The sequence below is a fragment of the Arachis stenosperma genome, chromosome 5 (genome assembly GCF_014773155.1).
Source record: "Arachis stenosperma cultivar V10309 chromosome 5, arast.V10309.gnm1.PFL2, whole genome shotgun sequence".
NCBI lineage: Eukaryota > Viridiplantae > Streptophyta > Magnoliopsida > Fabales > Fabaceae > Arachis > Arachis stenosperma.
Window position 1 is genome coordinate 134,315,640 of NC_080381.1, and position 12,910 is coordinate 134,328,549.

General features: G+C 33.1%; 1 protein-coding gene across 1 annotated transcript; it reads right to left on the reverse strand.

The window, feature by feature from the left end:
- Positions 1–3,751: 3,751 nt before the first annotated feature.
- On the reverse strand, positions 3,752–10,273 carry LOC130982138 (uncharacterized). Its single transcript, XM_057906010.1, has 8 exons — positions 9,700–10,273; positions 8,897–9,021; positions 8,282–8,319; positions 7,516–7,626; positions 7,342–7,421; positions 4,439–4,475; positions 4,204–4,245; positions 3,752–4,116 (listed from the first exon to the last, which is right to left on the reverse strand). The coding sequence occupies exons 1-8, from the start codon at positions 9,997–9,999 to the stop codon at positions 4,031–4,033; spliced, it is 819 nt and encodes a 272-aa protein (XP_057761993.1). The 5' UTR covers positions 10,000–10,273; the 3' UTR covers positions 3,752–4,030.
- Positions 10,274–12,910: the final 2,637 nt, after the last annotated feature.

Below are 12,910 nucleotides of genomic sequence, written 5' to 3' on the forward strand. Positions count from 1 at the left end.
TGTTTTGTGAATTTGGTTTGTAATTTAACTTCTCAAAAAGGATTCAAATTGAAAAGTTATAATTTAAGGATTTTAATGAATTTAAGGAAAGTCATGATTTAAAGTAATTGATTCAAGAATAAATAATTTTTTAGTCTTTTGAAAAAGTTTTGACATTAAAAAGGTTTAGATTGAGCTTGTTTTAAAAGCTTTACAAAATGTTACAAAAGAGGTATTTGGTTTAAAGGGAAGTTTCTGTTTGAGGTAGTAGAGTAAGTCAAATTCTTAGTGACGAATAATCAGAGTGACACAGCGGAAGGCGAGAGGGAACATCGACACGGTAAAACTATCGTGGACGAGAGGCTTTGACGACTTGTTTAGGTTGACAACGTGGGTAGTAGAACGCTTCGTGGAGGAAATATCACGCGATTCAAATTTCGAGAACAAAATTTCTAATTATGAGGGGAGAATGTAAGAACCGGAATAACCGCTTTAATAAAATAATAATTTTTAACTGTCTGGAATAGACTCAAAATATAGAAATGATATTTTGAAAACAAAAAGGTGAAATTCGAATTTAATAGATTTTTTTGAATGGGAAAATGTATCTTTTGCAAAAAAATTTCGTAAAAATGCGTACTAGTGCTTAAACAGGTAGTACCAGTTCTAGTATGTCCAGTATCGCGTATTTTGGAAAATAAGATTTTGAAAATTGAATTTATTGTTTGAAAGGATAAAAATAATTTAGAATAAAAAACCGGACACTAATCTTAAAGGTTTTGACCCAAAGTGGATCAAACGGACCTGAAACGCTAACGGGTTGGACCAGTCCCAAACCAAACCCAAGGTCCAACATATATATTTATGTTTAATGAGCTTTCAGCTCATTTTCCATAAAAGCGAGAGAGGGACCACGGTGAGTGAAGAGAAGGGAAAAGAAAAGGGGTGTCACTATTTATTGTCACCTTTCGGGAGTCATAACTTGAGATATGGTACTCCGATTGACGAGTCATTTGTGACTACGTGAAGGTCTTGTCGAGCCCGTCATTTCTAACTAAGGCTTGTAGGTAGGAACTCAAAACTCGTGCTCCAGTTCCTGGCCTAACATTTTCGCATTTTTACGTTTGATTTTTTTAGTAGATTTTGTGATTTTGTTTGTTTATGGGTGATCTAGCATTGGAATATTGTTGGATTTTGTCCCTATTCTTGTTGGGTAAGGTAATGTCTCACTAAACTATTGTGTTTAGTTATTTTTATGGACCCTAGGTTTGATGTTGGTATGTTTTATGATGTTAGATTGAGTTTTGGTGTTTGTTGGAGTTGGTTTGAGGCTTTTGGATCGAGTTTGGTGGCATCGTTTTGGTATTTGGTGTATATTGAGAATTGGCCAATGTATAGTTTCAGTTTTCTCTATGTAATATGTAATATTTATGGACACTTAGGATAGTGAACCTTAAGATAGTATTAGATTGATTGTTGATAATTGTTGAAATGAGATTGTTGTTCATGAATGGTGTTGATTCTTGAGTTAATGTTGCATGATGATGAATTATTGATGTTGAGCTATGATTGGTGGTGGATGATTATTATGATGATGATGGGTGGTAAGTGATGAATTGATGTATGAGGAATTATTGATGTGTGATGTTGTTGCATATTGTTTGAGAGATAAATTGTATAAACTGTTTTTAACTTTCAAAACTCTTTTGTATTTCAGTTTGACTAGTCGGTCTAAATTCTGCAGGCTGTGACTAGTCCTTTTATATATATATATATATATATATATATATATCTTGTTTATTTTTATTATTACCTTATGTATCCTGGAGCTATCTACAAGGTTTTATATGTATTATGTCTTGTTCTGTTCGTACTATACGTTTAGTATCGTGTGTGAACGTTTCGCGTATTGTAATTCTGCTTTATGCGACTTTGAGCTTTATTCCTTCATCAGATTTCTAGTTATATAAATTCTTAGATATATATTATATATTATAAGCTTTAGAATTGTCATGTCACTTTGTTATCCTTCGTTTTACGACTAGAGGTAAGGCTTAGGTAATAGGGTGTTACAGTATCCGCTTGTTTTAAGTGATTTGTGGCTCCCTTTTGGACAAGAAAACTCTGGTTCAGAGACCTCGCAAGCTCAGAGGACTCCCATGTAGTAGGAGAATTCCAAATGCCTTTTACTATACAGTTGTAGTGAGAGTTTTTTCATGTACACGACATGAGAGACTGTACGTAGGAATGTGCTAGCTGTCCATGTTAGAGAAGGCTTCCTTGGTGGGCGTTCAAAGTCTCTTCTAAAGACCCTATAGCCGCAAGACATACATAATGGCCCAAGTTACATCTTTGTGGACGTATTTTTTGTGAATTGAAATGTAGGAGTTGTAGGAATAATTAGGATCTGAATTACAATGATAAAGATGACAGTCGAGTATGGTGATAGATGCCAATGAGATTGAGATTGATATTGAGAATTACCACAGCCTTCTCATATGTGGTTCTCTTCAAGTTCGAAAAGGGGTCTGTTACTCTTTCAAATAGGATTCCTCTAAGAAAATGTGATAGAGCACTATTCCTTCAATCATTTATATATTCTATAGACTTCTGGGAAGTTTTGATGATATCCCTTGTAAGATGTATGACTATAAAACTGTTCAGGTTAGCTACGGAATATGTGGATCTTGTAGTTAATTGACACTTGAGCTCATGGCTAATAAGACACACATTGAAAAAACGCATTTGTGTGTATTATTTGGGTGTGTTTTATTGGTTATGACTACTTAACTATATGCCTACGTGTTTGCCATAATGCGAACTAATTGTAAAGTGTGGATTGAAAATTGTATGTCTTGCTTATGTAATATTGGTAGAAAGGAGGTAAGGAGGAGTTGTCGAACTTTAGAAAAACCACTAGGCAGCGTTCTCGTGCTTCTATACATCCTAAACGATTAGACAAACCCATAGCAACGATCAATAGCGCTGTTACACGTCGTTAGTTAGATTCTTATCAAATCAATTCATGATTACCTCATATAGGATGGTCAGCCTTCTAGCGGAGATATATAGCATTTATGCACCCATACCAAACCAAGAACAATCAACTGCACTATTGGTGAGGAGTTTGATGATAATAGCTGTTAATCTCTCAAAAATAAGATAGTGAAAATTTGGATCTGATGTTTAAACATAAGCAGAAAGAATTAAAGCGCAACCTGGCCGTAGTTCAACGCGAGTCATAGCAAACTCAGTGCAAATCCTGCCCAACAACCTTCTGGCGTTCGTTTCAAAATGATCACCAACTACCAAACACTCATAATTGAATCCTTTTTTTTTTTTTGGTTTCCATCACTTATACATCCATTGATATCCGACTAATCCTGCTTGAAAAACTGTTACTGTCCTCTAACTATATCTTGACTCCACAACACATTAATATCGCGGATTAATAATTAATTGGCATTGTAAAATATTTAAATCGAAATACGACCATGTATGATCTGAATATTTCTTTATCTAAAGGTTTCTAACTAATACGCCGGAAATTTCTTTTATCATTGAATTGCGGTGCCAAACTATATCGCTTAAAAAGGAATACCTATATTATTTTTTTTTTTTGGTGACTGGAAAGGAAAAAAAAAACAACCAAGGAAAAACAAACAAGAAACTGCTTAAGAAAGGAAAAGGAAATACCTATTTAAATTAACTTCATAGAAAACAAATAAAACCAAACAGTTGCAACTGCAATGCTTAGAAGACAAAGTACAACTGCAAAAAAAATGCCTAAATACTTGGTAAGAATTTACACCATAATGTCTTCAAAAGAAAAGAATGAAACAGAAGCTGAGACTAAATGAGTCACTAACAAAAGATTCTTTTTTAAAAAGGAACGAAGGTAAACTTATATGGGACAAATGATAGATATTATCCCTAATTTATGTCAAAACTCCAGGACTACGTTATGAATGAAGTCATGCTTAAAGGTTGTCAAGTATACTTAGCCATTGTGTCAATCTCACCAACCATAATCAGCCACTTGCTTATATCATCAACTCAGCCTCTTTTTTGACAAAGATTTTCTTCTTGAAATGATCTCAGCTGCCCAATTTTTCCCTATTTCAGTCTGAAACTTTCCTGAAGGCCAAACATGTGCAGAGGCTAAGGAAAAGTTTAAACAAAGAAGTTCCATTTCATTACTAGAGAATGTTTATTTAACTCTACCTGCAGTTGAAATGAAAAATTCATCCAAAACCTTTCCATGTTCTGCCAAAAAAATATAGAAGAATTTTAGCATTAAACAGCACATCATGACTATTCAGTAAGTAAGGTCAAACTAGATTTAAGGAAACATTATCAGCTCATCAAGAAGAAAATCAGTTGTTTAAAAATTCCAAAATTAAGGTTTTAAAACGGTTTCTATTCAATATAGGAGAAAATGGATCTATCCATAACTTACCCGTTTCATATTCCAGTGCTTGTAGAATCATTTCAACCTGATCAGAATTCAGAGAAGCAAGGGAAAGCAATTATAAAGAAACCACAAGATCTCAATTGACAGTTCCAACTCCAGACATGCATGTTGTGATAACATAAAGGGAAAACACACTATATGTTGCATAAACTTTCTCCTACATAAATTTGAACAACAAACACTTGAATCCCTTGAATTTTTTAATATTGATATATGATATTGTTATTAATAACTTGAAATTGATCATGGGTGGATCATGGTTATCTTGATAATCATTGATGCCAAAGTTTCACCATGATTAAACAGAGTACACCGCCTTGTTAAGTACCTAAGTAAAACGGGGAACTAGGCCTCAAAAGCTAACTATTAATGGGGAAAGACTACTCTCCTTAAATCCAACATTAACATCCAACGCTACTCAATGTGGGACTTTGAACATCTCATAATACCTGAGTCCCTAAAAATACATCAGCAGTAGGCAGTTGGCTATCAGCTACCAGTATCCAGTATTCATCCCAATCTAGCCTCTAAGTAGCCCTTCTGTGCTGCCAACAACCAGGTTCTGATACCAACGTTAAGCACCTCAAGAAAATGGGAGAAACACCTTAAAAGCTATCTTTTAAGGGTGAAGAATCACTCTTCTTAAATACAACATCAAGCATAATACAACATCAAGCATTTGATGCTACTCGATAGAGGACTTTGGGCACCCCATAATACCCAAGTTCCCCTAACAACCTTTATCACCAGTGTATGTGTTCAAAGTATTTAACACATTCGTCATTATTCATTTTCCTTAATCACTCAAGTTGCAAGAGGATTTATAACAGAACTGAAACAAGTAAATGAAACCATTAATCTGGACCATAAAGTTGTACAAGAAAATTTTATGTAGGTGTAACCGTGTAAGAAAATCCAAGAGGTGAAAATTTTTAAAAAAATACATTTTTCTTGGATAAAATTGAATGCAGTACAGGCTAATTAAGACACAATAAATGTAGATCTCATGCTTAGTGGACTTAGAAGGCTACATTTAGTTTACTTGCTTTATTCAGAATTAGACTGCAAAAAATTTTCAATCAATTTTTTAAGTTTTAAATATAATGCTTCTAGGGATTAGACATCTTTGATGGTCTATACAAATACGCATGACTAAAGCATTAGCAGGATCTTTCATTATACATGACTTTTCCTCTCAAACGGGTTTAGAGACAGGAAAGTTTCACTTTAAATATTTTTTTAATTTGTTATGAAGATCCCTGATCCTCCCATTTTCTTCTAACATTCTTTTCTCCATCTTGTTTGATTCATGTCATGAAGATTCGACAAAGTTTTATGTTTTGTTAACTGTTGAAGGCTTTACACAATCCTTCTCTTTTATCTGGGCTTGGGATTGACTATATAATATAGGCAAAGTTTGATCCATGTAGCCAACACCACCTAGTGGGATAAGACATTGTTATTGTTGTTTTTATATGTGTGTGTGTGTGTGCGCGCGCGCACGTGGTGTGTTTCTCAGAAAATATATCTGAGTTATAGTGGCACTGAATGTCACTACTAAGCAGCAATATAGTAACTAGAAGTTGTGATTATCTATAGAGAAATTAATTGAAAAAGTGTTCCAGCAATTTTGTACTGATAAAGCTAAAGTGTAATCATGCCTTTGGCTTTGAACTTCAGATCTAGCACAGTAGATAAGCTAATTATAATTAATAAAATGAGTGAAAGCAGTGATTTCCTTTTCTTTTTTATGAGAAATCTTTAGTAGGATGCCTCTACTCTAATTTATTTTTTTGAGAAATCTTTAGTAGGATACCTCTACTCTATTCCTAAACACTATTTTTAGAATCAGGAAGCTAGCTATTTGTGTTTCTAGACATAGATCTGACTGGGGTTATTGATTCTAGAGAGTCTATCACTTGTGCTATATAGTTGAAAATATTTTCCAAACACCTACAAGCAATGTTCTAAAAGCCGAACCGAAATTCGAACTAGTGAAGCTAAAGGTTTAAAGGTTCAACTCCTATATAATAAAATAATATATCAATGTATAAAATATATATTTTTTAGAAAAAAAATCCTTTTATGTATTATTATTTTGAACCGGTTAACTGCCAAAAACCGAGTTAGTTCAACCAGTTTACCAATTTCTTTTACTGGTTTTTTCAGTTTTTGACCAATTCACGTGCAACCAGTTTTTACCCCAAACTGGACCAGTCTAGTGGCAAGTTCCCGGTAAACCAGGTCAAACTGGCCAGTTCGAACTGGTTCTCAAAACTATGTCGACAAGCTGCTGGGTTGAGACACATCAATGATTATATATCTAAGAAGTCTCCTCGCACAAGAAACATTCTCGGGCTTGATGCATGGATAATGCACATGTCCATCTTATCTTGTGACTGAAATCCTTAATTTGAAAGAACTGGGACAACATGGATCGAATTCTCACCTTTTTTGTCATAAATTTCTGATACCATATCAGGAAACAATCTCTCCCAAAAGCTAAAGCTGATGGGTAGAGGTACTTGTATAGTTTTACTATATCCAAAGGCTACAACAAAACCATTTTACTAGGTTATATTGACTATATGGGCCAAAAGCACCATTGCACCCTCTCATAGATCATGTCAATTTTGTACACTCCATTTATGCTTAAATTATGTTAACTAAAATCTCAACATATTAAACTCGTGCTTTCCCACATTTCCTCACAAAAGAATTTACTAGTAATGTAACTCATAAAAGTCAGTGCTGATCTTTGCATGATTCCCCATATGTTGAAATCGATGTTCACAAAACTATGTGCATTTAAAGTTATTGTATTTAAGTGCATTTCCAAGGATCTATGTGGCGAGAAGGCTTTTCTGTATAAGATAGCATATGTGTACCTTGTCAAAATCTTTTACAAGATTAGCCTCTTTAGAGGAATTGTTTTCATACTCTTCCCAAAGTTCTTTGATCTCCTCAGCTGCAAATTAAGAAAGGTGCCATCAAAGTAAAACTTTGTTTCATGATTTGGAAAGTTTAGTGTAAATCTACAAGAAAATATAATTTGCAATTACCCCTCATCCCTCCACCAAGAAGTTCACACATCTCACTCAAAGCTGCCTTCTCCCTTTTGCTCTTTTCAGCCTTGGGCACCCCATCAGATGGTGTTATATCTCCTACAATAGCTATTGAATGCAAAAATGAATTTAGATTACAAAGCAATATCTCCAAGTAGACTAGACTTAAGCCCTTTTCCTTTTATCTTTCTTTATAGAAGATACTTATGGATAAAGAATGTGCTCATTGCCACTTACAAAAGCAATAAAGTCACAAATCAGATGAGTCAAATATTCCAATATTTTTTTACGGACTTTTGCTTGCCAAGTACAAATTAGCTTTTGCATATATTTATTCAAAACATTCCAGTTGGGAGTTTCATCTTGCTTATTCTTTGATTCATATAGTCAATATGTATGACTAATTAACAATTTATCAAGCGACATTCACTAACATGTCTTTGATACACTGATTATTATTAAGCTGGAGAAGTGAATCTTATAAAGGACAAAACTAACTAAGATCAAACATGCTTTGTGTCAGAACTTTCTGGTCACATGAAAGAACCATCAACACATCTTCTAAAAGTTGTGCTGCAGTGGAATTTTCAATTGTTGCAGCTTAGAAGGACAAGCAATAAGTCCGTCGCAAGTCATTTGAAAATGATTTTGCAAATTTTTTATTCTATCCAAAACAATAGCAAATCAACCTGTGTAAAACTTTCTATCAATACTTATTATCAAACAGCAAAAATTATTCTATCAGAAGGCATTAGAGAGATACCTTCCGCAATATCATGCACAAGTGCTATCTTGATACATCTGCACAACACAAAGAATGCATAGAGAAAATCAGGCGGACATAACCCAAAAGCAAGTCCAGAAATATGAATAACATGAACAGAGGCAAGAAAGCTAAGTAAATTACTACAATGATGATGAATACTGAGACAAAGAAGTCTCAGTAAAAAAATCGATGAGGTGGATATAAATACACTGACTCATACTATTAGATACCTACAATTTAGAGAGTAAAACAGTGAGATATATATCTGATCACATTTTCTGAAGCAGCAAGCAGTTTTCTTATTAGTGAAATTATGCTAATTAGTGGACCATCTAATTTTTTTAAGTTGATATTTATAAGATGCACCTGATCTAAAGTAACTTTCTCGCCCAACAAAACTTTTGAATGTGTGCCACAGCAAGTGTTATGATATATAATTCAAGCCAAGCAACCTCAAAATAGTAGGATCATCGTACTTCCATTAATCATGGAATCTAAAGATGTATGTATTACCCCCAAAAACAGGATAGCAGCTTACCATAACAAATGAACAGAATGAACCCAAACAGAAAAGAAAACAAATTTGAATAATAGCAAAATTCAATTTGAAACCTTTCTCTATTCAATCCAGGTACATCAGCAGCAATCAGTGCCATCAAAGCCATTCGATACATATGGTCAGCAATCGATTCAGCACTCTTTATCCCATGATTAATCCATCCTTTCCTCTTTGTGGTCTATGAGGAACATATGCATGGCAAGAAATTACTACATTATTAGTGAATCACTGTTGTAGAACCACAGTTTACATCTTCAAAATATTTTTATATACCTAAGGTAGCATCATCTCCAAATGACTAGTTTCATTTGCAGAGTAAGAAAATTTACAAAAGCACTCAATAAAATTTATCTGCTGCTCCTTTGCATTAAAGTAAATAAAACAGTGAGATATATATCTGATCACATTTTCTGAAAAATGGTTCTATAGCCCACCAGAATCATAAAGATAGCCAATTTCAACCTATGTAATAACATATCTAGCATCCAACCCAAAATATATTACTGAATTACAATTACAATATCTTATCTTCTATATCTATACATATACAAAATTTACTGGTAAAATATATTCCCATGTATGGGATTCCCACAAAACCCGAGTCTACGGTAACACAATTAATTATCAATTGAATAAAATTATAAAAAAGAAAGGGTCAAATTGGGATTTTTTAGGATCATATGTTTTCTCCACACTGCTTCACTTTATTCTAAGAAATTATGATTTTCAAAGACAGAGAGATGATGACAGAACAAAATAAACCGATTAAACCATAAAGTAAGGGGAAAAGGAAAAAAGAGAAAACTGCGATTTCTTACATGAAGGGTTTGAGTGATGAACTCTTTCCTTCCATTACCTTAAGGCGATGGCAGAGGGTGAGAAAATCGATCACGGAAGAAGCGGAGGAAGAGGATAACCCGACGGAGGTAACTGAGTTATCTAAGCTGACCCGCCTCTTGGGTCCACCAACAGGACCATCCCTATCGGGTGCCTGGGCCCGAACCGATAAGAGCCTAAGGCTCGGAGCGCTGAGGCGCGGAGCGTCGCCGAAAAAGCCGGGCTTTGAATTGGGCGCTCCGAGAACGGAAGGAGACGAAGAAGAAGAAGGCAAAGAGGAGAATGGCATGCAGCAACAAGATGCTGAATTAATCGCCATTTGTTCTTTTCTTTTTCCTATAAAAAAAATGCGAAATTGGAGGCACTCTTCTTTTTCCGCTTAAAAATTAAGTTTTGATGAGAGAGAGAGAGAGAGAGAGAGAGAGAGAGAGAGAGAGGGGGGGGGGGGGGGGGGAGAGAGTGTGTATTGGGAGTATTGTCAGCGTTTTGATTGGTCCGTCGTGGTTGGTGGTTGCCACTTTCCGTTTGGTTTTCCGACTAGGTTTCGGAATTGTGTCTGGGTTGGATAGTAGGTCGGATCACACTCGCATGGAAATTAATTTTCTCAATTTTTTTTAACATCTAAAAAAATAAAGTATAATTTTTTATCTTTAATTTTATAAGTTCACGTAATTATTTTATGAGTCAGTGCGAATTAATTCAAATTAATTTCTAAGCTAATAACGATAATAATTAATAATTATTCAATTAGTTTTTATCTAACAATAATAATTTTGTTTACATTATATCATCTTTTAGTTAGTTGTTAGGATTTTTATTTTAAATTTAAATCAAAGTCAATTAGGTTTCAGAAAATTTTAGGTATGAGTCAATTATAAAAGTACGAATTAGAGATGCATAGCACACCTCTCTTGCTTAGTATAATTAATTACTCCATTTAAACTTTTTCTATCTTTTAACAACGACGGTCCATGTTTACAAAATTGTTAAAATCAATTCTACGACTGATAATTTATGTATACATATATGAGTGATAAGGTTATGGATACTATTGAATAACAGTGGTAATATAATGTTGTTTTCTTTTTAAATCTAAGGATACACTATTTTTTTTTAATAATATAAGATAATTGATGTATCATCTTTAATGATCACAGGAACATACATCTAATTCAAATTTACTAACCAAAGAATTAGAAACAATGTGCATAGCTGAAAAGAGAAGACATCTGAGACAAAGAAAATCATTGTTGAAAGAATTGACTATAAATCTTGCAAGAATTTTTGAAGAAGTTGAGGATATTACTAAAAACACGACTCTAGTAAATAATTATGTGCAAATTGAATACCCAACTATATTTGATGTTACTGAAAATATAGATAATTTAAGAAGCAGTAATATCAACACTTTATTATTTACTATTGTTATGCTTTTTGTAGACAAAAAATTATCGATTAGTTACAAATTTTTAAAATTCTGACAAAAATATGGTTATATATTATATTTTTTGTATTTGAACATTAATTTATTGTAATTCTTATTATTTGATTGCTGTACATATAAAACTTAAACCTTGATCTTGGTACAATAAAATCATATTATATAATCTCATCTTTTTAATCTATAGATTGCAGTCATTGATAATTTTTTGTAGATATTATTTTTATACTTCATATGGTGAAGGAAATGTATATTTTTATATAAAGTATTTGTTACAGATATAACTGAAACAGAATTTACTAGTTTGGTGATTATTAGATGTAATAGATATTGGTGATCCAGAATTTTTTTGTTGGCATTATAATGCTATAATGTGGTATGAGGAGAGATCAGAGAATTCCAAAACAGGATCCAATATTGAGTTCTCAATATGTTGTATGCGAGGAAAAATACAACTGCTATTTTTGCAACATCCACTTCAACTCTTACAAAATTTAATATTTGGAGCAGACCAAAAAATACAAGAAAGAAGCGTCGAGTATGCAACCTTTATCAATGGTGAAAGTCTATTTCAACAATCTTGGTTAATTACTTTTTCATGATTAGAGTACAAAGATCGACCTACTATCGAAACAACCAAGATAAGGTGACAAGTGATATATACAAAGAGATTCAAATGATACCCAAATCCTTCATTGGTGGCATGAGATACATGTTTAATAATTGTCAAAATGCTATGACAATTTGTAAGAAATATAGATATCTATACCTCTTCATCACAATGATATGTAACTCAAGTTAGCAAGAGATTTGCAGAGTTAATAATCCAAAAAACTTAAAGGTTGAAGATCAACCAGATATATCGTGTATTAGGACAGTTAATGGTACATGTGATGTTTACTATATGAGAATTTTGTTAACTATTCAGAGAGGTTGCATAACATATGAGTCTATTAGAACAGTTAATGGGATTACATATTCTAACTTCTAAGATGCTTGTTATTTCATGGGACTACTGTGTAACGATAGAAAATTCATTACACCTACTAATGAGGTAGTTGAACTTTCATTTGGTCATCAATTAAGAAAACTATTTATGATGCTACTGATATCTAATAGCTTTAGCAAACCAGATCGTGTTTAGAATCCAATTTGGACATTATTTTCTAACGGGACACTATATGAGAGGAGAAAAGCATTGAAAAATCAAGGTATTTCACTATGTCTTTTTTTTATATCAAGATTGTATTCTCTTATTACTTTTATTTTTATTAATAATATTAATAAATTTTATTTTGAAATTACTTATTAAATATTCATAAAATCATCGTGTGCTTTTGCTAGGACATGACTGATGACGAATTAAAAAACATTTGCCTTATTGAGATTGAAAAGATACTCAATAGCAATGCAAGATCTTTAAGAGACTATCAATCAATGCCATATTCTGAGATGTCTGATATTTGCTTTTTTTCAGAATAAGCTAATAAAAGAGGAGTTAGCATATGACACAAATGAGTTGACTCATACAAACTTATATACGGAACAAAAGATGACTCATGAGTAAATGTTAGTATTCGATGAGATACACAATGCTGTTATTGCAGACTCTAGTGGTTTTTACTTCGTTTATGGGCATGGTAGGTGTGATAAGACATTTATTTGGAATGAACTTTCTTCTGCTATTTGGTCTAGAAGAAATATTATTTTAAATTTTGAATCCAGTATAATTGCATCGTTACTCCTACCCGGTGGTAGAACGGCTCATTCTAAATTTTCAATACCCATT

Excerpts from the sequence above, each read along its gene's own strand:
- LOC130982138 (XM_057906010.1), bottom strand. The coding sequence starts at position 9,999 with ATGGCGATTAATTCAGCATCTTGTTGCTGCATGCCATTCTCCTCTTTG. Across the intron at positions 7,422-7,515 it reads TCTTGGTGGAGGGATGAGGG|CTGAGGAGATCAAAGAACTT; the intron begins GTAATTGCAAAT and ends CTTAATTTGCAG. Across the intron at positions 4,246-4,438 it reads AGCACTGGAATATGAAACGG|AACATGGAAAGGTTTTGGAT; the intron begins GTAAGTTATGGA and ends TTTTTTTGGCAG.